Here is a 26,094-nt window from a genome sequence, read left to right on the forward strand (position 1 = left end):
ATATCTTTTCACGAAGACATTGTCTTGTGAGAAGTTCGAAGCTTTCCGCAAAGCTTTGGGCTTACTCTCCTTTGTGGACTGATCAGGTCCTCATGGCATGGCACTTCCCTTTACTCTATATGTGCCAACTCTCCTTCACCGCATCACCCCAAAGGGTATTTGTTACCATATACATGTGGTAATGATGTGTGTGAACACACTTAGGACCACCGGGGCATTTTTTCTCTCACTAGGAGATTTTTTCACCCGTGCATTGTATATACGCCCATCACTCTAGGGCTACCTATCTTTCCATTGCACACTAAGTACTACACTCTCTGTTGTGTGCCTTGAGCTTCCTTCGTCTTCTCCAAGGTGTGTGTGCTTTCATGCAACCCTAATTCCAACAAACCCCCCTCTTACGCCAGTACTAAGGCCACCTCATGACCCTTCATCTTTTTTTTTTGCATGGAGATTATTACTCTCCTCCCCCACTACTTCTTGCGGGTCGACTTGCATGCAGCTCTGCTACACCCCCACCTCCTACAATGTGGGCCTCCCACCACATGACGGTTACACTATGAAGTTGGGCTCCACCTCACCACAAGATTTGGCTTGTGTAGCCATGGCTTTAAAGGAAACTAGGTACTCGGATTTGATGTAGAGGGAAACATACTATTTGCGAGCTATTGTGCATGACGCTACCACCTTGCAGTTCACAGAAAGACTCCTTGGCCCCTTCTCCTACATACATCCAACCTCATCCATGGAAGGCTCCAGGCAGGTTTCCAGTTAGCATTGTGCATTCTTTTGCATTATGTTCTGAGTGGACATCAATAACACGTGGGCTCCTTTGATAACACCTGATTTTCATCGTCTGACACATGTCTTTGTTGTTGGTTGTGATGATGGTAGGTATAGAAGGATCCCTTACTCTTGGAAAGGGGGACATTGCTTTACATTAATGATGAAATGAGGAAAAGCAACTTGAGGTCGAGGAATAGGACCAGCGAGTCATGGTGATGTATGAAGAGGAGGCAAATGTTGCATTGCTATGGCATTCATCAAAGTGTCTTGCAAGGAGATTTAACCTCCCAAGCCCCCCCCCCCCCCCCCCCCCCCCCCCCCCCCCCCAACAACAACAAAGGGTCAATGCATGGAGGAGCTTCTTTGTTGAAATTTGCACGACGTGTTACGATACACTAGGACTATGTTGATGTATAAGTAGAAGCAAGTCTTCTTGTCTCTCCTTGCTAAGATCTCTACGTATTGGTTTAGCTATTCTTGCTTCTTTTATGACGGAGTTGTTATGTGATGTGAAAGTAGGCCGTGAAGTTCAATCCTGAGTAGGAGAGTCACGATTCAATACAATCTCTCCTGCATTCATGGGTAAGAAAATCCCTGGTTCGTTTAACCTAATTCTAGCTATTGAGTCCATATGAATGTCAATCGTCTTATTTCTTTTTTACCAATATAAGCGCATAGATTAATTAAGGAAGACAAAAATATATCTGTATACCCTAGGCAGGGAGAAGGAATATACAAGAGCATGAAGTCAAAGTTACATAATAGAGACATAATAAAACATAATAGAGACATATCTCTACTGATTAGATATGAGGTTACATTGAGACAAAAAACAAGCTAGGGTGAACATCTGGTGAGACAAACCCATCTTAAAACCCCATGGACAGAGCATCAATTCTATTTTGCAGATTTATCATCAGCGAGTTGTGTTCTTCGAGTTTCTCACCAACTTCATCTGGCATCATATCGACCAGAATGTGTAGCAAAGGAGAACCTACTTCACAATATTTCAATAGTTTGGCTTGAGAATTGTAAATCCTAGCTTGAGCCAAGTCGAGCAAGGACATTCAATAGATATAAAGGTATGGTAAATGTGTACTCTGTTTATTACGTGTATTTTCTGGCGGAGTTGTATTGTAGGGTTCCTCTAGGACCGGATAGAAAAGGGCATCGCGTGCTTTTTCCACACCAAATCAGTAAAAGCACCGATCATCGTCTCCACGATCGCGTTTTGTGTTTCCTTATTCAACCCTCTCTCTCTCTCTCTCTCTCTCTCTCTCTCACGCGCGCGCGCGCGCACACACACACACACACACACACACACACACACACAAACTCTCTCTTCTGTGTCGGCTCCTTCCTCGTCTGCCCCTCCCTCGGCTGCCCCTCCCTCATTGTTCGTTTTGATTCCATGGCTTCGGGTGCACCCGCAGATCCTTCCCCCTACGAGCCAGGTAATAGCTCTTCTACTAAAAACGCTTGGTCACAGGTTTTGCGCTCTAAAGATGCAGCCGCTTCCACCAAGAAGCCGCTCCAGTTAGCTAACTCTGAGCAGATCCCCTCCATTGCTAAAGAGCCCCTTACAAATCAAGTCAGGGGTCAGATGCAAGCGAATGCAGAGCTCGGCCTCACGCTGTCAGAATCGGCATTGGATGCCGATAATGTTGCCAGTGTTCCAGATGCTAGGGTTTTTGATGAAGCATCTGTCAAAGGTGAGGAACTTGTTGAAATTTCCAAGACTGTAGATGGCAATGCTGTTACTGCAGATTGCTCAGAAGCCTCTCAGAACAAGCTCCCAGAGAGTAGCCATGGAGATGTGGCCGATGCCAGGGTTTCAAGGCCTCCTTGGCGAAAGCCTCCTGTGAGTACAGAAGGTGACGTTAAGCCTCAACCTGTCATGGGAGCTACTACTTGGCCAGCTTTAACAGAGGCCCGTAACATGAAGAAATCATCGGAGACTAAAAAGTTAAAGGCATTTTCTGCAAAGACGCCCCATCCCGAAGGGGTGGCTTCAATCCAGGTGCTCTCTCGCACATCATGCTCACTGTTTATTCTTGGCAATTATGACGTTTATTTGTGTGATGGGCATTGCAGTGTTTTTGAGTACATTCAGTTTGTTCAATTGTTTGCCTGCCTAGCCTCATACCTAGGGATGCTTGATGAATGTGGATTGTTTTATTAGAATGTGCTGGCGGAGAACAATGATTAGGTGATCAGACCAATGAACGCTTTTGCAGGAATCTTATTCTAAAGTTCCGTTGCATTCTGGAGATGGAGCAAACAATCAACAAGGGGTAAAGAATAAGCCCTCTTCCAGGGGGGGTCCAGTAGGAATTGGTAGACCTGCTTTTCAGCCCATTGAGAATGGTGCTTCCTTTTTGGAGCACCCGGCGATGGGGGCACATGGGGGACCAGAACAGTCCTCAAAGCCCAGTCCTCATGCTCGGATAAAGGGCAGTATGTCAGCAAACCCAATAATGGATAAAGATCGTATCCACCATAATAGAAATGATGGTGCAGGATCTTTTTACAACAACAACAGCAACAACAACAACAACGGCAGGAAATGGCGGAACAACCATAGAGATCAAAGCAGGGGTTGGCACAATCATGGCAGGGCCTATGAGAATTCCGGAGACATGGTTACCTTACTCCACGAGCAGCGTATAGGTCCCAGAAACATGCCTCGGGCCCAGCCTTTTATGAATATGAACCCTGGCTTTTATCCGCCGATGCCACATTTTCAGAGTAACTCTCTCCTTTTTCCTAGTGCTTGTCCATACAGCCTGTATTTTACCAGCAGCCTCTAAAATCGGTTCCTGACATTGTGAAGAAGTGCCACCTCTGGCAATGTGCTGTGTGGTTATTTCAACTGTGTGGTTGTTCAGGGATTTTGTATAATGCAAAGATCGCTGACAATGTGCTGGCTTATTTTGCAAACAGATGGTGGCATGTATTACATACCGCCTGGTGCTTCGGAGTTTGTACACGGGCCTCCTTACTTTCCTCCCGTAGCACCTCCAGGGGGGGTGGGGGTGATTGGTCTAGATCCCTTCTCACTACAATCTATGTTACTGAAGCAAGTTGATTACTATTTCAGGTGCTAACTTTGAGCATTTGGGCCTGTCACACTTATTTGTTATTTGCAAGAGGTGCTCATAAATAACCAATTTGCCTGCTCTGCAGTGTTGAAAACTTATGCAGGGATGTTTTTCTTCGTACTCACATGGATGAAGAAGGTTTTGTTCCAGTGTCTGTGATTGCCCAATTCAATAGGGTAAAAACCTTTATTTTCTCTTTAACCTATGAAAATCTGTTTTATTGGCAGTTTTAAGCTTGAATGTTTGGTCTTTGCTGTGGATGCCTTAAATGCGAAATTTATAAGGCCTTGTTCAGCTCTTCTAGACTCTAAGTAGTGTTTGTTTGGAGCTAGATTCGAAGTCTCTCAAGCAATCCCATGGTGATTTTGGATGCATTACAGTATTCTGCTGTTGTTGAAGTGCAGGTATGATTTGTTTGGATTGATATTTCGTGTCATCTAAAATGGACCTAATATCTTGGACTGGCACAGAATGACAGGATACGAAGGCGCAATGATAGGGGAAAATGGAGGCTGTTACGAGATCAAGTATATAATGTCAACCGTACTCAAGAGAATCTTTCTGTTGGAAATTTTTCTGAAAGAGAGGTGGAACGAGCACATGTTTCATCACAAGAAGCTAATATTGGTTCAGCAGTGGAAAGAGCAGGTGATGGTGGGTTGGTTTCTTTATCAGAAGGAGCTAATAATGTTTCATCTAAGGCCTCTGATACTCCCCTAACAGTTGATGGGATAGACCAATCCTCATCTGACAGATCCAATGGTAGTGGTGAATGTGCTGATTTAGAAGAAAAGAGTGTGCACGATGACGTCAAGTCCACCAAGGCTCAGGACATTAATATGTTAGGCCCAGATGAGTCTACTCAATCCTTCTTTCCAAGGGATGACAACAGAGAAGAAAGTGCAGTTTGTAGTGATTCAGCCAATAATTCAGCAGGTTATCAAAGTTGTGATGCAACTACTTTGCAAGATGGGCCTGAATCTACTGATACAAATCGAGTTACAATTTGCCAGGAAACTAGTTTCAATGAACGAGACACGGCTTTTCAAGCTGCTGCTGATGGGAAGCCTGTCTGCTGGAAGGGTCCAGAAGGTTTCTGGACGGAACACAGTGCCTATCTCAGGCATGGGGCCTTTGAGCAGGCAGCTATGAAACCTAGAGAGAGTGATTTCGTGCTGAAGATGTAGGTCTCACACTTGTGCGTATTTATAGCATTGTGCTTTTTTTGCATTTTGCATGCATCATTTGCTAGTCATATATGTGCTTTGAAAGGCAATGTGGTGGCGATTATTACACATTTTCTTGGGGGAAAAAAGAAATGACATTATGCATTCTTTGTCTGGCAGGCATGAAGGTGGGGAAGAACACCATGCGGAGGCTAATGACAGGGAGTTGGATCGGCTTATTAGCGTTCCTCGTACATCTCTTGGCTCATTTATTGCGGTTCCTTGAAAGTCCTTACTTAATATCGAGAAAATTTTGCAAAACAGGTATGATCATGATTACCTCTGTTTTAGAGAACATGCACTTGGTTGCATTTTTGTCTTGTTTATCTTATTGAGCTTGAATACAGCTATCTGATACCTTTGATTTACCTTTTTATATCAGTTCCTTTGATTCTATACAGTTTTTAGTGGTAGGCTCCATAAGGTTTACTTGCATCTCTAGAGCTAAGACAGAAACTAAGCACTGGATCTTTTATGATTGTATGTTTGTGGGTGGGTTTGTGTGGAGTTTGCATGTGGGAGCCATGGTAATCAACCATATTGGCCATTGGCAATGTGAAAGCAGATGTTGTAGTCACTCCTACATGGTATGGCAATGGTGATTAGGTGACCTTGCAGCGGATCACCATTAGCTTGCACAGGCATCCCTTGTTTCCGTCTAGGTTGATGTTAAGTTGTAGCAGCAGACATGCTGATTTCACCTCTCAAAAGTTCTTGTCTATGCAACCATTAGGTTTTGGCACGGTCGATTCTGCCCTCCATCCCTGGAGCCATGACAGAAGCTTTGTATACATACTTGTGTATTCATATATGGTGTGTGTGTGTGTGTGTGTGTGTGTTTTTTTTTGAGGGGGGGGGGGGGGCTTTGTGTGGGAGCTTATTTAGACATAGTTCTAGTATCTATACCCACTGTTGGGCATTAATGACATTAGTGGGTGGTCATATTAGCTAGATATTGTCCTGTCTACAACTTGCACTTTTCCTTGGTTGGTGAACTTTGGGTTTTGTTGTAATTATCTTATGTAAATTATGTTCCTGTTAAGAGGTGCCTATGCAATATGAGCTATTTTCCTGTTGTGTAATTGTCTTACTTTACTGCATTTCCATGGCTTTAACGCGGCTGAGTCTGCCCTAGAAACTTTTTCCTGCCTTTATATGACTATATACTTGTGTATGGAGAGTTCGTTGATACCTAGTTATACATCCAATACTGGGCACCGATGATGTCAGTGGGGGATGCAGTAGGAGTTAATCTATTAAGCATGATGGAGCTCATAATTTTGAAGCCTGGTGAATCTAGGCATTTCATCCCAGGTTTATGTAGTGTTTGAACTCGTGTGGCTATAGGGTTGCAGTGCTTTCTAGTTTAATACCTTGTGTAGTGCTTGGGCAAGGCTGCTGAGTACCTCTGAATTTTTGTAGTCCATTGCTCAATGCTTACCAAAAGTGCCATAAGTCAATGGGAAAAATGACTAGCTGAAAAAGTTGTGTGTTTTTTGGAAAATCTGTTGTTTATACACTGAGTTGTGAAAATTTCATAGTTTTCTTTGAGGCAAGGTTGGCGATGTTTTTCAAATTTAAAGTAGGTAAACAACACTAAAGGCCGATTTTTGGTGAACACTGGTTATGGTATAATCCCATCTGCTCATGACTCATTGAGGGCTACATGTGGGGTTTGTATGTGGGAGGATGGCTTGATACCTAGCTTTGAAAATTATGGGCTGATAGGAATGTTGTAATATTTGGTCCATACTATGTATAATTCTGCTGACGTTTACAGTGTCTCCCGAGTGATTACCATGAGTTCACAGCTTGCAGATGTCTTTATAGCTTGAGTTCAGATGTTCTTGGATTCAGGTAGGCATCTTTTGAAGTGTTGCGCTGCCTATCTTTTAGCTGAAGCCGGCATGGCTGCTGTGCACCATTCACGCAAGCAAATTTTATGTATCTCTATATGTCTTAAGTAAATAATGAATTGTTTTAAGCTCTTTTTTGTTTAGAAACAAATAAGCTGAATTCGCTACTGATCTTCGTTTTGTGTGCCTCGCTTCCTTGTTTTTGTAATTCTGAAGTTTAAAATTTTGAATTTTTGCACCTTGTGAAGGTATATCTATCTATATAACAGAAAAGCTCTTTGTGGGGTGCTACTTAACTATATAGCTTTCTTTGTATGAGACCTATGAACAGGAATAACTCGGTGACTCCAATTGATATGTTGGAATGAGACATCAAGACACCCAAGGAGAATGTCAAGGTTTCTTGGGACATGGTTGTGGATATAAACTCTCTGACACATCAATCTTCTAGTGGCTGATGTCCTTCCCTCCGCAGAACACGGTCGTAACGGACGAGTGTGGAACTTGCTCAATTCGTTTATTTTGATCAGGATTACGACACCATCAGCATAGGTCTTTGAGGTCAATGATTAATGCTAGGGTTTCTAAACATTTGAAAGTGCTTCATTTGCGTATAAGATGATGTAGAAAGGTAAAGTCAAACAGTCAATTCCCAGAGTTCTGGTGATGAGTCTGTGTGGTACATGTACTCTCAGTATGTTGCATAGGTTTGCAGAAATTAGGTTAACAATCACACGCTGTTTAAAGACGCCAGTGCATGCCACTTGCTGAAGGATGTGTATTGACATTTGCCGATTTTCTTTTTGGCATTTCAGGGTCTGAAGAGCAGACAGATTCTTGAGGGGTGGCATTAAATCAAAATGTGATGTCTGGAATTTTGTATCTGCGCTTGTTGAAAACCCCTTTCTCAGCAAGTTTGGAGAGTGGAGTTCCGGTGCAGATGTCTAGGCATGTTCCGATCTTAATCAAGGGTTAAATTTTGGATCAAGAGGACATACTACCCTTTATGGGTGTATTTGAAAAGACATGCCATATTGGCTATGAACCGCTCTGCATGTTTTTTTGTCTCAACAGAGCTGGTATGAAATGACCATTGTTTTGGCAACTTCATCTTGCTTCTTGTTATGATTTGAAGTAAGTTTTGAAATTTTAAGCATTTCTGGATCAGTGCCAACTCCAAAATGGGTTTTCAAAGTGCTAGTTCACTTCGTAAACTTGTCATACTAGGGGCACAGCCAGTTGATAGCTTTTTATATTTAGTCACTGGCGGTGCGGGTTTTAACTGCCTTTCCGCTTTATTAATTCTTTCCAAGGCTGTATTATGGTTGATTCCCCTAGTAATGACACAAATGGGAGTTGATGTTCGTGTGGGGACATCGGCGTATTTAGTCGATACTACGTGTATGTGCTGATAGTATTGTGTTGTGAATGATGGCCAAGAAGTCTATAACCTGGAACCTCCCTTATTTGATGTGCGAATGACGATCACGAGTCTGTCAGTTACTAGGCTTTTCCTGAATAAAAGTGCTATCTTCATGCCCAAGTGTATATAGCTGATGGTGATATCGTGTTGTGAATGATGACCACGAGCTGTTTGATATAGTGCCTGCTTCATGCCTGTGTGTTGCAAGTGGCTGTTGTGTAGGTTTAGCTGACTGTTATGATGAAGTCGCTATACTGAAAGAATTGACTGGGGTTTGTACAAGCGTTAGAGCTTGTCATGCTCCTGCACTTGGACAGGGGGAGCGACTGAGATATCGTGTTTAATACGAGGCTCAAATCTCAAGTTGTGGGTGCCTCTGACACCTCCTGTTTTTTTGCCCTTTCAAGTGGGCTTTTTGTTCTGGCGCTATGGAGGAAGTGTGCCTATTCTTGCATGACTTATTTTCTTTCATGTTAGCCTGAGGACCTTATGGTAGCAACTAAATGTAGGGTCCATTCTGTTATCCTCTCTCTCTCTCTCTCTCTCTCGTCTTGCTAATTGTTCACCGCCACGCACGCAGCATGCATAGTTCACGTCCTTGGATGGTAAGGTCTTACATCTCTAAGACCGGCCTTCTTGTAGAAAGCAAGAGCATCTCTGTGGTCCTAATACTGCCTTTTTCGTGATTTTCTTTGATGACCTGTACCTGTTGTGTAATTGTGTTTTTTCTGCAGTCGGTCCTCCTCATGTCTTACTGTAGCTTGTACATTGACATCTTTTTGACCTTGTGGAGCTTGTATATTTGATGCTTGATGTGTTCAAGCGATGCGAGAATGTCATTCTGTACGAAAGCCTGCGCATGTATGCTTGTGTCCCACTACCTAGCTTAGCCCTACTTCGTGTTATAACAGTTCTATTGGAAGGATGCTTACTTGCATTGTCTCCCTCTTTCAAATTATGACACTGCCGACGACTCCTGCCGACGTCTTTTTAATATTGCATGGATCAATATATGTAGGCTAAACAAGGGGGGAGGGTGGGGAGATGGTGTAATGACTGAGGCCAGAACCTCTGGCTCCAATACAAAAAACAATCTGTATAAAAGCTGTCAATATAGGCAAGGGATATTAAGACAAGTTTACAATAGAGTACCTTTTCCTTCTTAGCATATCTGAAGGTTCTAATCTTAGGATAGGAGTAGCCAAGAAGGCAGGAGACGATCTGATTTCCCTCTCCATTTGGTAGAGGCATAGGAATCTTCTCTGAAGGGTAAATGGACAAGGGGAATGAGAGAATGTTCTTTTTACCTTGCCAAGAAGAGGTTGAAAAGGTGATGTACATAAGCATTGAGCATGTCCTTGGGAGTTCATAGTCAAAGCTCTTCACATTGCAAGATGACAAGTAGCCCAATTAATTGGACGATGGAAGTGATATTGCCTAGAGATCGTATGAATGAATTTGAAGCTCCACCGTGGTGGTCTGAGGCCGGGGGTGGTTAAAGGCGCCGGGCGACAAGATAGGTGCAAAGATGGAAACTAGAAAAGGGATGTGGTTGCACTATAGTGCATGTTCCTTTTTCCCAGATTAATTGCACGGAGAGCTTGCTTGCAAGAGGTTTGTAAGGGCAATATTGGACGTGATAATGAGCCAAAAATGTAGAATTAATACATCAAGGGTTATCTCAAACACATGGCTTTGTGGACCAACATATGATTATAAGTTGATTTTGGGTGAGGTAGAAAGAAATGTTTCATCTGATTACTATTGCTGGAAACATCCATTGCATTGCCCAAAAATGGTAGATGTGGATTGATGATATAGGGGGCCAATAAGGGGGAAACAGGGAATATGAGGGCTTCATAAGCAGGGTCTATCCTCATTGTTATGGTAGTTATGAGAATGGGACAAAAGGTTTAGAGGCAAGTCGGATCCTTGAGCGCTCTGAAGTCTGAAAGGATTGATGACCGGGTGGAAATGGTTGGTTGAGGTGGAATGAGTTTGTCACTTGACAGCTATTCCATGTTTAGAACTTCAGAGTCAAATGTCAAATATTAGATCCTATGAAATGACAAGAATGAGATGTCAAAAGACCAGATGGGAAAATTGATAGATAACTGAACTGAACTGAGTTGAAAGAATGGATTTAGATGATAGGAACTAAGAACCAGAAATTGGATACTCAAATTTATGAGTTAAGGCATAGAACTTTGGAGTACAATTGATGCTCAATCACAAGATGGTACAAGAGTTCTAATGACTTGTGAATGATACAAGCAGGCTCTCAAAAAGGAAAGACCAATAGATCAACCGACAGATCCAAAATGAAAGTAATGGGTTTGCCTGTACTGGGTTCGAATTGACTGTACAATTACAAACTAGTAACTATTGGTAACTCCGCTAAGTACTTTGTAGAAACCGCTTCCAGGGGCAGGTTTCCACTATCTACATCCTCTCCCCTTTCTTGAATTTTGGTGTGTTCCAAAATTTCAGACTATTGGTTTGACTTTATCTTTTATGCTTAGTCCTTGTTTGTCTAGATCTCTCTTTTGTTCAACCTTCGACACCTATTGAGGTGGTGGTTGTAGAACTGCAGGCATGAAATTGACCTTGAGGGGCATTTGAAGTGGCATTCTCCTTCTGATTAATTCTACATATATCTTTCTGCTCTAGTTGCTCCCTTCTCTTAGTGAGCATCTCCACCTCGTAGGGTTGGAGTGCATGCCGTGTCTTCGCATTAGGATCATCTAAAGTTTTCTTTCCTTTAGTTAGCTATGCCCTTGCCAGCTTGTGATAGATCAAATGCTGTGTAGATCCATCCAGCCACATCTGGCTATCTGGTTGATTGGCTTGGCTTCTGGCTTCAAACAAGACTTCAACCATTTCTTTGAACTGAGGTTCAAAGTTTGCTTTATTTGGAAAGTTCCTCCTCAAAAATTTTAGATACCTCTACAGATAGCTGAAGTAGCTCATTATTGTGAGACTGACCTGTGTTCTTGAGACACTGGGTCGTCGTACCTCGGAAGTTGATTAAATAATCTTTAAGCTCTGACACTGTAGTCTTTTGTTTAGTGTCGTTCAAAACTGATTTCCAGGTGACCCACAATGCCTTGCTCTATTTGTACTAGTTCCTTATTTGATCTACAATCTGAATATGACATTATATTGCTTATAGATTGGATAGAGAGCTATATAATTTTTGGTAGCTCATCTTCCTTCATTGGAAGTGTATACATCAGTATCAGCGAGTTTGGCATTGCCTCAATGTAGTTCATGACTATTTGATTTTCCTGCTATATCATTTTTCAAAGTATTCTGACTAAATGAAATAGGATTTTTACGGCTTGTTCTTGTTCCCTGATGAAAATTTTGGTACATGGACCTTGACTGCTGGATGCATTGTTTCCTACGATGCTTGTGACACAATGATCCAACATCCATTTGACATTTTGCATTTTCAGTAATAACAGGGCTTTGAATTCCATTCTCATGTCTTGCCTGCACTTATAAGTTGATTTATTGCCTAGTAACACTTCCAAATGAATGCCCAGAATTTGGATGTTCACTGTGGTCAACTGCTTTGTATGGGGATTCACCAAGAGGTCATCTTGTGTTAGGATATATTCATGTATCTGATTCAACACCTAAATTGCATTTGGATGCTCTGGCAGATTGCAATGGAAGATGGTCATGTGCACTCCAGATTTGTGTTGGTGTAGATGGAGCTCTTTTCCTCCAAATTTTGATTGATTGCTACCACCAAGTTCTGAAATTTATCTAAATTGAGATTCAGATTGCCCTCTGAGTCTATGATGTTGACCAATGATTGATAAATATATATATCCATGATCGTTTGCTTCAGTTCAATGTAAACTTCCTTCAGACTCTCATGCGTTGCCTAAGTTCATTGAGCTTCAGTTGCTCTGCTTGTTGCTGTTGCAGCTCTTTGATTGTTTTGGTGTGCTGCCCCCTTTTATATTATTCTTCTATCCTTGCTGAAGTTGTCAGCCTTGAAAACTTGTTACTCCGGTTGCTACCCCATGCAAGCAATATTAGAATGTTGCATCAATGTCATCATTTGTCCCAGGGCATTGAAAATAGTATTCCATCCAGTTTGAATGGTGGTGACACAATTATCTGTGATTGTGTCAACATCAGTGCTCTTTGTCTATATCTAATAATTGGGACATTGTATGGTACGACCTTTTTATTGGATGTGTCGATAATGAGATACCCCACTAACTTGTTCTTCTCTAAGTTCTAAAGCATGTCTACAATTTTTGGCACTAAGGTGTGGTGAATGTTGTATCTTGTCTGGTAGCAACAATTGCTTGTTTTGATGTCCTTGCTTGCTTGGACGTTCGATTTGGACTTATCTATAAATCTATAGTTGTCTTGGAGGTTGTACCTGGCAATACAATAGTTGTGGCTGTAGAAGTGCCAGTTGTTTTTTCGGTGGCCAGTTTGGACTTCTCCTTCCCCAATGTACCTGCTACTAGCTTCTTTACTATGGCATTCAATTGATCCTATAAATTCTTTGTCAGCTTCTATTTCTTTGAAGTTGGTTTAGATGTTCTTGCTGGACTTTGATCCCGAGAGCGCTTTTTGGTCCCTTGGATGGCTATTTGAGTTTGCTCTTTTGGTCCTTCCAAAGCCAATTTTTGGTCTTTTTGGGCTTTTATCCCACTTTGCCTTAGCATGACATTTTTGACATTGATATTTTTAGGGACACATGTAGCCCAATGGAGATATTGTTAGATGTACTCAGCTTTGAACAAATGCTGAGTTTTGACTTTTATCGTTTGTGTGAATAACTGTAGTATGAAATGTATTCATGAGGGAGAGAGAGTATTGATGTCTCATTGAACTTAGCCATAAACATAAGCCTAAGCCTACACTTGCTCCTAGAGGAAGACTAAACAATGTTGTAAGCTATCCTTGGAAGATCAACTTTAATCAAAGAAGGTCTTGAACTTGGTGCATCGATCAAAGCTGAAGTCTTCCCTCTTCTTCTCTCTCCATCATAATGGTGAATAACTCCCGAAGAGTTTGTCAAGTAAGATGTGTTTTACTTTGATATTTTGTTGTTTCTTGTTGTTTTCTTCTTTATCTCTAATCCAACATATATCTCTAATTTTATCTCCTTCCCTAACCAAACTTATCTCTCTCACTCTTAGAAAGTCATTCTCCCTACAAATTTTAGATTCTTCTTGCTACAGGTACATCTCTCCCCACAGTATCCTTATTGTCCGGGCAAGAAAAGGCCTTGGGAGGAAAATTCTCTTTTCTTCACTTCTCTCATATCTAATTTTGCACATACTAGAGTTATCCTAGATGAATAATCGACGTTATGTAAATTTCTATCGCTTCCACTTTGTGCTATCTATTATAACAATTAACGTATGGATTAGCCGTAAAATATACTTTCAACAACGTATACCGTTTTTCTTTGGTCCAGAAATGCTCAATGAAATACTTCTTTCACTGGATTCCATCATACTACCTCTTATAGACTATAACTTTTCTTTTGACATAAGTGTAGTTATCTTGCTATGAACCAAGAGGATTTGTACACACAATTAATCCCAATCACTGGACAAAACATATATATTATGGTAAACACAAAATTACAATTTCAAAGAACAATTCATAGCCTGTTTGGTCGGCAAAGATTGAAATGCCATTAACTCATCTATTAACCCTTTCATATTGCCCATGATATGATACGACCATAGCCTTGATGTTTTCATCTTTATGTTGTTTTGATATGTTCTTTCGTATTCTTTCTTAGTGTACGTGAGTGCAAGAGAGAAAGAGTGGGATTTTTTTGATTGCACTTCCTTTCAAAATCCTAGACTTCATGGCATCTATGGTATAACTCCTTCATATATTTTTTGGAGTTCTCTCACAAACTCTCACAACCAAAAGCCCGGTGATTTCTTGGCAAGACCGCAAACTTCTTGACACCGGTTTGTTGAGGTAAATATGGAATAGTGTGTTTATGATGAATTTCGTTGTTAGCACTGTAACTCACAAACTTTCGAGAAACATGTTTGCTTCCATTGTCACTACAAAGCTTCTTGAGGCGACGACCAGTTTGAAGTTCCGCAACCTTGTGGAACTGTTTGAAGATAGATAAGGCCTCAGAGTTTTGTCTAAGTAGAAATACAGTCGTATATCGTGAGAAATCATCAATGAAGGTAATGAAGTATCAAGATTGTGGTCTCAAAGAAGGTAGAGGTCTACATATATTAGTATGAACAAGATCCAATATGTCATGAGAATGAGCTATATTTGAGAGACGAAAGGGTTTACGATTATGTTTTCCAATGAACAAGTTCACGATGCTGAAGATCAAGGAGTTTTGAGAAATAAGCATGAACAAAATGGTGATGCCATACTTTGCAATCATGATGACCTGGAGAAGTCACAACATTTGCTACAACATCATTGAGAAAGAGTTCAAACAAATTACCGTTTTGAGGAGCAGTGGCTATAGTCTGTCCATCTTTCTCAATTCGGCATTTAATGTGATCAAATCCAACAAAGAGACCAAGATCAACAAATCTAGCAACTGAAAGAAGACTAGTTGAAGATCTGGTACATGTAATGCTCCTGGCAAAAAATTGAGTGAAAGAAGATAAGGTACCAAGATATAAATCTCCAATATCCTTTACTTGACTAGTCGTATCATCAGCAAAATAAACAATATGTTGAACTGGTAGTGGACGATAGTTATAGAGTCACTTAGACTGATATGTCATATTTTTTGTAGCACCAGAATCGACAATAAAAAGTGATCCATCACGTACATGAAGTATTATGTTTGGAGCAACTGAACATAGGATGCAACTTGTTTCTGGTAATATTTTGATGTTCAGAAGCATATGCTCTATCACGATCTGTGTCGAATCGACGCTTATAATACACATGAGTGGGATGATCAGACCGTTCACAATATTTACAAGAAGAAGAAGAATCTCTAGATAAATGCGATTGTTTAGTGGGTATTGTGTTCTTCATCATACTAACGTGCTCAATAATCATCTTCAATATTTCTATTTCTGTTGCAGTAAGAACATTGCTTATAAGAAAATTTGAGACGAGAGAAAATATTACCGCGACAGCCACCTCTATGGTTTCCTCGTTGAAATGGATACCTTTGAGTATAAAAAGCATGTTCCATCTGTTGTGACTCAGTCTCCTCTTGTGAAATCATAGCTGTAACATGACCATCATTACGTCGTTCTGGACGTTGAGAGTATTCAATTAAAGACATGCAGGCTTGGTCAAAATCGAGACTATCTTTATTAGAAAGAATGGTAACAATGTTATCATAAGAAGAGTTCTTCACCGTGTTAAGGAGAAGTGTAATTAGTTGTTTTTGTGGAACAGGATCACCAGCAGCAGTGAGTTGATTAATAATGGATTTGAAAGACTCAATATGTCCTGTCATGGCGGTACCAAATTCATTGTAACTTATTAAGCAAACCTCTCAAATAAAGTATTTCTGTAACAGATTTCTTCTAAAAGTTTGCAATAAGATACTTCCATTTGTCGTGGGAGGTAGGCAGTTGATACACATCAAGCAAAAGGGAATTAGTAAGAGCAAAAAGAATATACCGACAAGCTGCTTTATCAGGTCATTGCCAATCCATATACGTAAGATGGAAGTCTTCAAATACAGGTCCTTCAGCGATAAGCACGGTCATGATCCGTATCAATAGGCTGAGACGGACATACACGATTTCCAAGGGCAATATTAGAGAATTCATCGCCTTCAAGATAACAACATCTTTGCTTTCCAGCCTAGAAATCCTTGGCCTTGGAAAGGAGGAAGAGAATGCTGGCCAGAAGGAAAACTGTTGACGAGAATAGTCATATCCATATCTGGTTGTGAGGAGACATTGTCAGGTATTTTTTGGATGAGCATAAAGTCACTAAGTTGTGCCAAAAAGCTTTCCCACTAGCCTCATGTATGTATGTGTACATAGCCCTTCAAGTTTTGGAAGTGGCCCTGTATAAATCCATGTATAAAGATGTGATTTTGCTAGGCTTGACTGCTAATGTTTTGGATTTTTCGAGTCTCCAAAACATGGTTTTTAATAAACATTTTCAGCCGTGCTTTATAGCTCGTGAATCGGACTTGTATATGATGAGTTATGACCATCCGAAGTGGGTGGTCTTAACTTAGAAAGTGATTGCAAGTGCATGTGACAAGGGCAACTGGGCCAACTTGATAATTGGAATTAGAAATTCCAAGGTTTCAAAATTCTAGATGTAGCCGAGATGATGGGCTTCAAGACGTGTGTTACGATGTGTCATTCGATGACCGGAGCAGCAAGTTATGCTTGAGGAAAGCTGTCTGAGAAGCTCTTATGCTTTGGGAGAAATCTGGAAATTTATTGGGCTTGTGGGAGTTGGGAGGAAGTTGCCATGTGGCATAGGAGTTATCCCACATGGGAAGGGAAAAGTGGAGAATGGGGGTTATGTAGCTTAAATGGAGAGCCCATTATGGGTGTATCAAGTGAAAGGAGCTCTCAAGGCTTGACATGGAGGGGCTCATGGGCTTCATTGAGGAGAAAGGGTGCATTTTGGGAGTTCACACTCAGCTGGACAGGCGCCTGACATCTTTTTTTGGTCCCTGGCCACTTGCCCTCACCCCATTCCCTTGGTCAAAGGGTCACCGACACCTCATTTTTCATCCAAAAGAGGCCAAAATTGAGCCAATTATAAGATGCCTACCAAGAGAGCCTTGTCGGCTGAGGAGAGAGGAAAATATTTGGGGATAAAAGATAAGAGAGCCCCCATTTTAATAGCTGCAACACTTGCACAACTTCCAGAGAGCTCATTTTTTTAGCAAGAAAGAAGACACCCTTGGTTTTTAGCGGCCATAACTTCTTCATCTTTCATCTGTTTTTTGCCTATGGATACTCTATGGACATCTCCACAAGACGAGCTTTGTCATGATGTCCTTGGTTTCTCCTAATTTTGAGTGTGTCTCATGCTTGAAGGGTTTTTCATAAATCTCTATAGGTGTTCACAGGTGTTTTCGGCCGTGCTCATTTTTCTTGTCATTTGCATGCTAACATTATATAAGATAAGATCACAAAATCTACATACCAGATATGGTGAAGGTTGCAATTGAGAACTAGAGAAATGTGATGACTGTGTTCTGCCAATGATAAACACAAGAAGAATGCTCAACAAATGTCCAAAGATGTGAGGGACGTCACCCAAAAAAGCAGGGCAAAGGAGACGTTAGTAATAAAAGACTCCTCAAAATAGAGTGACGTGAGACTCAAGATTGATGCCCACAATATGTATAGAAAATAGTTAAATTTGCTAAAAAAAGTTGACGTCAAAATTAGAAGAACGATCACAGATGCTTTACAAAGACGCACGAGGACGAAACTTGTGTCAAGTTCAATTGCAGTAAAAACATCATAACTTTCTGCTGCAAACTCTGATTGATGCAAACTTAGGACTCAAAACAAAGAGCTCGAGGAGACGAACAAGTTTTGGCTGAGAACTACCATTGTGCTATGCTCCATATTGCTTTTTGCGTTTCTCCAAATTTTGAGCAAAAGATCCCCAAAAATTGACATGAAGTTGACAAATCAACAAGAAAACGTAATGAACGATTCACCATGTCAATTAGCAATAAACGTCACACAAAATACTAATCATATTCTTTTTAACACAAAACAACCACACTTAAAAAGAATCAATCCTCAAAAATAAAATTTGTAGCAATTCTAAATCTTACATGCGAATCGCATATAACATACTTTGTTTTGTCACCATGAATTGAATCGTTGATCATTACCGCTCTAATACCATGTTGAGATGTAGAGAGAAAGAGAGAGAGACGAGACAAGAGACATACCATGTACGCTCCCAAAGATTGATTCATATTGAGGACGAGATACAAATATATAGGTAAGACCAAGTTGAGTAGAGTGAGCCATATATAGCTCCAACAACTATAGAGTCACTGTATGCTTCCCTTGACCTCAAGGTCTAAGGTTAGACTATCATTTAGGGTTTCATCCATACGTACTAAGTCATATCCAAAGCACTTAAAAGAAAGACCCATCCTAGGGTTAAGAAGAAAATCCTCGCTGAAAGGCATGCTACAAAGTTCCCACATACTCGCCAGCATCGTGACATCTCTCTCTCTCTCTCTCTCTCTCTCTCTCCAAACATGAAAATAAACATATGTACATAAGCATATTCATTGGCCTATATAGATATAATCTTAAAGATATGCATTTCTAGTATGTGTATGCTTGGATCTATGTTGTATACGTCTTGGTGTGTGCCACTAATTGTCTACATTTTCACCTCAGTTTTGAAAGTGAAAACATGGGTGTGGTTATCACTCCTTAGGATATGTATATTTTAAATCAATTCTTGTAAATATCTTGATTGCTAAGTAAATTATCTCTCTCTCTCTCTCTCTCTCTCTCTCTCTCTATATATATATATATATATATATATATATATATAATGATAGGAGTAGGTTGCCATGTGGCATGAAATGCCTCTGCTCACGTTCGCCATCATCACCAATATTGCGAGCTCTATAATTCCTTTGCCTTGTTGTAACTGCCTCCTCTCTCTCTCTCTCTCTCTCGCGGAAATAATCATATTTACATTAGACTGATATCATATGTTCCCTAGGTGTCAATACCTGAAGCTTACTCATAATAAGAAGTACTTTGTCTCTAAAATCTCGGTGAATCAAGGCCAGGGTATCTTCCAAAATTCTTTCTCTAATGACCGTTATAGGGACAATATGTTGATATCCATTTACTCTATCAAACATAGCCGTGTTCCTCATGGGCCAGATAAACCAGAAAAAACATATTCTGAATGATTGAACAACATAAATCAATGCAAAGTCTTGATGAGTGTTAACCTTAGAGAAGGTAAGCCTAAACTTGGTTATGTGCACTCCCCAACCGGAGTGCCAACATGTAGTGCTAGAATACATGTCTTACTGATTCTTTCTATTACAAACACAGTGTTGGAATCAGGGATGCAGAGAAACGCACACAGCTTGGAGAAGACGAAGGAAGCTCAAGGCACACAATAGAGAGTGTGTTACTTAGTGTGCAATGGAAAGATAGATAGCCCTAGAGTGATGGGCGTATATACAATCCACGGGGAAAAAAACCTCCTAAAGAGGGAAAAATGCCCTGGCGGTCCTAGTGTGTCCACACACATCACTACCACATGTATATGGTAACAAATCCCCCCTGGAGTGATGCGGTGAACGAGAGTTGGCACATGAGTAAAGCGAAGTGCCATGCCCTAAGGACATGATCAGTCCACAAAGGGGAGTAAGCCCAAAGCTTTGCGGAAAGCTGCTTCTCACAAGACAATGCCTTTGTGAAAAGATCTGCAAGGTTGTCCTGTGTTGGCACATAAGCCAAGCTGATCTCTCCTGCTGAGAGCCTCTCTCTGACATAGTGGTAATGCACCTCAATGTGCTTTGTGCGAGCATGAAAAACTGGATTTCTCGCAACTGCCAATGCGCTCTGACTGTCAGTGTAGATAGAGTTGGCAGTGTCCTGTCCAGCACCCAAATCAGCCATAAGGCGTCTGAGCCATACACACTCAATTGTAACTGTGAAGACTGCCCTGTACTCAGCCTCACAACTCGAAGTGGCCACAACATGTTATCTTCTTGCTCAACCATGATATACATGAATTGCCAAGCATTAAACAAAAACTACTTGTGGACACTCGCGTGTCAAAACAACCAGCCCAATATGAGTCCGAAAAAGCATGTAAGTGTGGCGGCAATGATCCCCCCTTGGGATAAAACAAGCCAAGATGTAAAGTTCCACTAAGGTAGCAGAAAATCCTCTTGACAGCCTGCCAATGCTTAGGCCCTGGGCTATGCATAAATCTGCTGACCTGTGAGACTGCAAACTGAATATCCGGCCTCGTGTTGCATACATAAATGAGGCAGCCAACAAGAGTTTGATAAAGAGTGACATCAGCAGGATTGCCAACATCATGTAGACTCAACTTCAAACCTCTTTCCATGGGAGTGGCAATAGGTTTGCAATCCTCAAGTCCAAACTTACATAGCAATGTCTCTATGTAACTTTTCTGACACAAGGCAATACCACCATCACACTGCTTAAACTGTATACCCAAGTAATGATGCAACAGCCCCAAATCTTTCATCTTGAAAGTAGCATTCAAATCAGCCTTAAATTCAGCAATATGTCCAAGAGGTCGAACGGGGTCAATACTTGCACGTGGATAAGTACGGACACAACGTGGATGTTTTCTTGTGATAATGATGCAAAAAGGTCATCATGAGAACTGTATTTGGGGGCCGCTTCACGTGGTTGCGGGATGCATTATTGGAAAAAGTTGAGTGCCAGGTGTGCGGATGATGCAAAAAGGTTCAGGGTTCGTTTGAGGTCAATTAGAAGGCCAAAGGTGCCCAAATAATAAATCTAAGTGTCGGAACTGAAAAACCTGAGAGAAGACCAGAAAAGACGCGGACAAAAGAGAAGGAAAAACCGCAACTGAGTTTTTGCTGTTTTTGGAGCCTGTTTTGGCCATAAACTGCTCATTCGAGGTCGGATTTGAGCACTTTGACATTGTAGATTGGGGTTTTGGGCTGTTCCGGACGTGATGGCTCTGTCCACTTTTCCAAATTCCTCACTTTTTCCTACTATTTTGGTTGTGTAAGTTTCTCCTATGAGCGAAGCCTCTGCTCCAATTTGTGATTGTATTTGGCATATTTTACCCATATTGTGTGAGCTATTTGCCCCATTGGTGTTGGACCAAGCTCAATTGTATCTAAACATCAGAAATTCTCCTCTTTTGAGCTGAGTTTTTTGGGTGTGTGTGTGTGTGTGTCTCTCTCTCTCTCTCTCCCCTGTGGAGTGGGCAAATGGATAGTCTCTCTCCTCTCACTCCATCGGTGTGTTCCCTGTCTCGGCGAGGTGGGTTGTGTAAGCCGAGTGGTGCCCCATAGTGTGTGTGTATCATCCAAAGAGTGTGTGTTGAGTGATTATAGAGGTGTTGTGTGTGTTTCCATCCCGCTCACAACGCGTATGGGCATTCACACCTATATCCGAGCTATTATCCTTGCTAGCATGAGCACTTGCAACTGTGACTTTATGCACATAAAGTTCATCCACAGTATCCATACCACGTATTGACAAAGGGCACTTCTTGCCTGTAGCAACGCACAAATTTCTCTCCCGTCGTAGCGCTATCTTCCATATATGCTTCACGCATGGAATTGGTCTCTTTCTCTTGCACTTTCACTTTAAGGACTGGTCGTAACAAACTTGTGAATACTTGTACTCTTTGGCTATTTGTAGAACCGGAATAAAACTCCTCCTTAGACATGGCTTCCACATGCAATAGAGCATCTTTCCAAACTCTCCAAGCATCATCAAATCTTGACCAAAAAATTGCAACAGACTTTTGCTCTTGCATAAACAAACTACTGACCCGTTTCCATGCATCTTGATGAGGGATCACCTTCTTGAAATGCTTCAAAAAGAATCTCTTAAGCATGTCCCAATTGCCCTTCTCATCTTGTGGCAAGCCCTCATACCAATCTCTTGCATTACCTGTGACCACCAGATTGATGCCTGCAAGCTTTTGCACCTCACTTGGAACTCCACAACATAAACATGTCAAATCAAACTCATAAGACACAAGCCAATCCTCTGCATCCTCAGAACCTGTGAAAATTGATGGTTGGAAAGGCAACACCATCATGAAACTCCCTTCAACATCCAAAATGTGCATACATCACTACTCAAAATTCAAATTCTAGGTGCACAACCGGCAATTCTCGCTCCCCAGTAGGATCACCGAAGGATGATGGAGCAAAAGACACCGTGCGCACACTCAGATACGCAGACACCTCAACACAACACAAGGTATTCACTTAACTTCCTCACCTCACTCACCACCACTCAAGAGCTCAATGAAAAAACTATCCACAGGCTCAATTCAAAGTCCAAACACCTCGCCCTACAAGCCATTGCCTTCTCGCAGACACTACAAGATGAGTCAAGTTGATCAACACTTGAAATCACACTTGATGGTGACCAAAATATACGAGAAAAAACATCAAAAAGATCAAAAAATCCAGCCACAAAAGGTCTCTCTCAAACCATTGCAAAATCTTCAACTCCACTATGTTGGACTCTTTGGAGTAGCCCCAACCCTAATGGCATCGATACATAGTCACATAGTCTTGCAGAAAGCCGCACCTTCTTCCCTCACTTCCTCGCACACACACATCCATGGAAACCTCAGAAATTCCATAAACTCTCCCAAGTGCAAAATTGAAGAGAGAAAGCTCTCTTTCACTCCTCCACACACTCGAAAATAGGAGGCGAACACGACGGGACTACACTAGATCACATGCAGGAACCTTGCGTTCTCCCACACACAGAGTGGTAAAAGGGCTGAGTATTGGCTTTAAAAATTCTCCCTCTGCTTGAACACTCATGGCACCGTGACTTGTGTGGCAATTTGAAGCCTTTCACACATTTTTTGACCTTTTTTGGCCTAGTTTTGGCCAATTTTGACCCCTGACGGGCATTTTTCACAGGAAAAACCCCAAACGGACTCCAATATCCACCAAGTTTTGTAGGATTGGTCCTTGATACCCAAATACCTTTGCAACAACCCCACATTACAATTTTGACCTCTTCTAGGATGGTGCATGCATCACCGTAGATCAGGCACCGCAAATAGATAGTTATCGCATGCGCCAAACTTCTCGAGTGGGTCAAAGGTGTCCACCCCTCCCACTTGCATTATTTACATTCTAGAAAGATCAATTTTTTTTTTTAAAGCCAAAATAAGCCACCTAGAACCATATCTAAGGTGCTGACACCTTGTCCATGCATGTACGTGTGTCTGACTGTCGGCACGCAAGCATGACAATTTACAAATTGTACACGTCGCATCTTTTTTAAAACTTGAAACCACTTTGAAAAATTCCAAAATGCATGTATTAACATCTTTTTATACATATGCCCATGCATATACACGCTACTTTGTACATACCAAAAGTACTTTATCAGCGTCGTTTGTTGAAGCTTACTATGAGGATTCTATCAGGCTTTCATGATATGCTCCTCTCATGACACAAGAACAAAAGCTAAGTTGCTGCATGCTTGGTCTTTGAGAAGATTTGACTCCTGAAGTAGAATCCCTTCAGCCTACCTTACTAGTGAATGCTCTAATCCGGGCCAAGTCAAAGCATAAGAGGCTTTTTCAAAGGAGGACTACAACCAATAGGAAGCGAGAATTGCCTTCCTACCCCATTCAACCCTGTAAAGCAGCCAAAGTACCATTTATACCAAAGCTAGTTTCCCAACCCCAATCACCACTGTAGTTTGTTCATGTGAATGGTCTTCTAATCACTCAGAGTGGAAAGAAAATTCATTGCTACCAGTGCCTGGAATTTGGTCATAAGAAGGCCAAGTGCCCTAAAGGAAATGACCCTAGTAGTTTGAGCCCCCATGTTAAACCCCCCCTACCACTCATTTTCATGCTCAAGGACCAACAATCAATCCACCTAGATCAACAACAAGAAAATTTGTTTCAGTAAAGGATGAGATATATGGACAAGCCAATGCCTATGCTACCTTGAATGCTAGTGACCAGGATAAAAAAAAATCCATTCTTGAGAGTATGAGGATGGAGCTAGAGAAAAATTTAGACATGAAGGAACCGAAGCTGCTACATAGAGAATAGTTTAGGAGATTTTGGTCTAGTGGGAGGACTATCCCACTGAAGTTACTTCCTAGGAAGACCACAAACATCTTATTTCTCAATTTCCTCATCTTTTTGTACTGAGCTTTCTCCTTTTGTGATCGTATTAATCTTCCTTAGCCAATGTAATTAAAGAAAACAAGCTCCACCTTGTTACCTGCTCTCATGAAAGGCTCACAACTTTTTCTTGATTTTGCATGAATTATGTGTGTAAAAGTTTAAGGACCTACTCAAGATTAATATCTTATTCTTCTAAGAAAAGTTGAGGTTTGAAGGGTAAGTTTATAATTATCAAAGAAGTTTTTCTTTGAGAAAGAAGATTCCTAATTCCAAATAAGGTCACTCTCTCCCTTCCCTCTTGCAATTGAAAAGTTCTCAACTCTTTAGTCCTCTCCTAGCTGTGTGATTAATCCTCTCCAAGGAATCAAGAGGTAAGCATAAAATCTATTTTGAGAAGAATGTGTTAATCATTCGTACTCCATTACATGAGAATTTTGCACGACACTAGTATGTCCACTCTTAGGAATTTCACAAATGACTCTTACACTATCACTCATAGAAGGATTCTACTCGTTCATAAACCCTCATTTACTCTAGTAGAATCAAATTAAAGGAAGATTTAATTATTTGTCTTAAAAAAATTAAGTGGATGCATTCTAATTGTCAGTGTTTACTACTCATGGTACACACTTAAGCAAAGGTCATTGCTTAGAGCATATGCATTGTTTATTTCAAGTTTCTCTATTTTTCAAGTTTGTTTGTCAACTACGAAGAATGGGGGAGTAAGAGGATAGCTTTATGGATATTGTGGCCGTGTTGCTTGAACATAAAACTCTCCCATTGCTTCCATGGAGATGCCCCATGGATGGCAAATGATGCAAAAGTATACAAATGGGATTCGCCCAAGACAGGGTTAACTTGAAACTTTTGTCAAGACAAAAACTTAAACTCCCAAGAGACTCATTGTATTTCTTAAGGTATTCTTTGAGTAGACACTAAAAGGAAATAGGAACTAAGGGATTATAACTCAAGGAGCTTAGTCTAAATTTCAACTAGGACTACAAATTTTAGCAAGAAGATTTGACGTGGATAGCCCTAGCAAAACATAGAAGGTTTAAGTGTGAACTTATCTTACATGTTTAAAAAAGGCCGGCACATGTGTTCACTTGTGGGATGCAATGGGGGATGGTCCTTTTTGGCTAGGACTGATAACCATTGGTCTATGTCTATGAATGGGAGTACAATCCAAGTCGAGTGATAGGGACCCGAGGATGCATCTAGAAATCGGCCTAATTCGGATAGGCTTGATACCGATGGGAAAATGGAGGAGGAAAAATGGATCCATGAAAGGATCAAGATAAGGGAAGAGGATGTGATTTGATTAAGGAACTCTTCTAATTGTTTGGTAAAAAAGGAACCTTGGAAAGGCTAGGAACCTAAATGGGCTATTCCTCAATTGCCTTCATCAGTCGGACCTTTTCTCTGCTTCTCGGATTATTAATTAAAAAAAAATCTAGAATAGTTTATTTTTGTAAGCCTTTCCCACACAAGATAAAGGAAAATAAGAATTGAAAATTGTGTCAAGGCACCGCCTTCACACGTGTGGCAGAGGAGACATGATACCCAAGTCCTAGGACGAGGATATGGATATGCCTGGAGGAGTATATGTGATTGCTTGAAAGATAACTAGATAATTTTACTAATATTAAAGGAAAAAGGAAGTAAAATATTCTAAAAAGAAAAAAGGTGGGAGCGATCATAAATGCACACTTGCAAGGGTATGCAACAATTTGCATGCTGCTTTCAAATTTTTGAAATGTATTCATGGTTTAACATGATTGGAATAATATTTTCTAGTATCATAGTAATACCTTGGGAAGGTGCATTTATCAAACGATTCAGTGGGAGGGTGGCTCTTGGAA

General features: G+C 41.0%; 1 protein-coding gene across 3 annotated transcripts; it reads left to right on the forward strand.

Annotated features, from left to right (window-relative positions):
• The first annotated feature begins 1,967 nt into the window (after positions 1 to 1,967).
• Positions 1,968 to 8,136, forward strand: LOC147419108 (la-related protein 1C-like). Of its 3 annotated transcripts, XR_015187089.1 has the most exons (9): positions 1,971 to 2,806; positions 3,024 to 3,534; positions 3,730 to 3,886; positions 3,973 to 4,063; positions 4,220 to 4,291; positions 4,358 to 5,070; positions 5,234 to 5,377; positions 7,301 to 7,530; positions 7,785 to 8,136. XR_015187089.1 is itself a non-coding variant. In XM_086505393.1 (8 exons), exons 1-7 carry the CDS (start codon positions 2,198 to 2,200, stop codon positions 5,337 to 5,339), a joined length of 2,259 nt encoding a protein of 752 aa, XP_086361519.1. In that variant the 5' UTR covers positions 1,972 to 2,197; the 3' UTR covers positions 5,340 to 5,377; positions 7,785 to 8,136. The 3 variants fall into 3 exon arrangements, 2 of the variants coding, with proteins under 2 accessions (XP_086361520.1, XP_086361519.1); XM_086505393.1 differs by lacking the exon at positions 7,301 to 7,530 and having other exon boundaries at positions 1,972 to 2,806; XM_086505394.1 differs by lacking the exons at positions 5,234 to 5,377; positions 7,301 to 7,530; positions 7,785 to 8,136 and having other exon boundaries at positions 1,968 to 2,806; positions 4,358 to 4,823; positions 4,901 to 5,037.
• The last annotated feature ends 17,958 nt before the right edge of the window (positions 8,137 to 26,094 follow it).

The sequence above is a fragment of the Adiantum capillus-veneris genome, chromosome 29 (genome assembly GCF_014529385.1).
Source record: "Adiantum capillus-veneris isolate H3 chromosome 29, ASM1452938v2, whole genome shotgun sequence".
NCBI lineage: Eukaryota > Viridiplantae > Streptophyta > Polypodiopsida > Polypodiales > Pteridaceae > Adiantum > Adiantum capillus-veneris.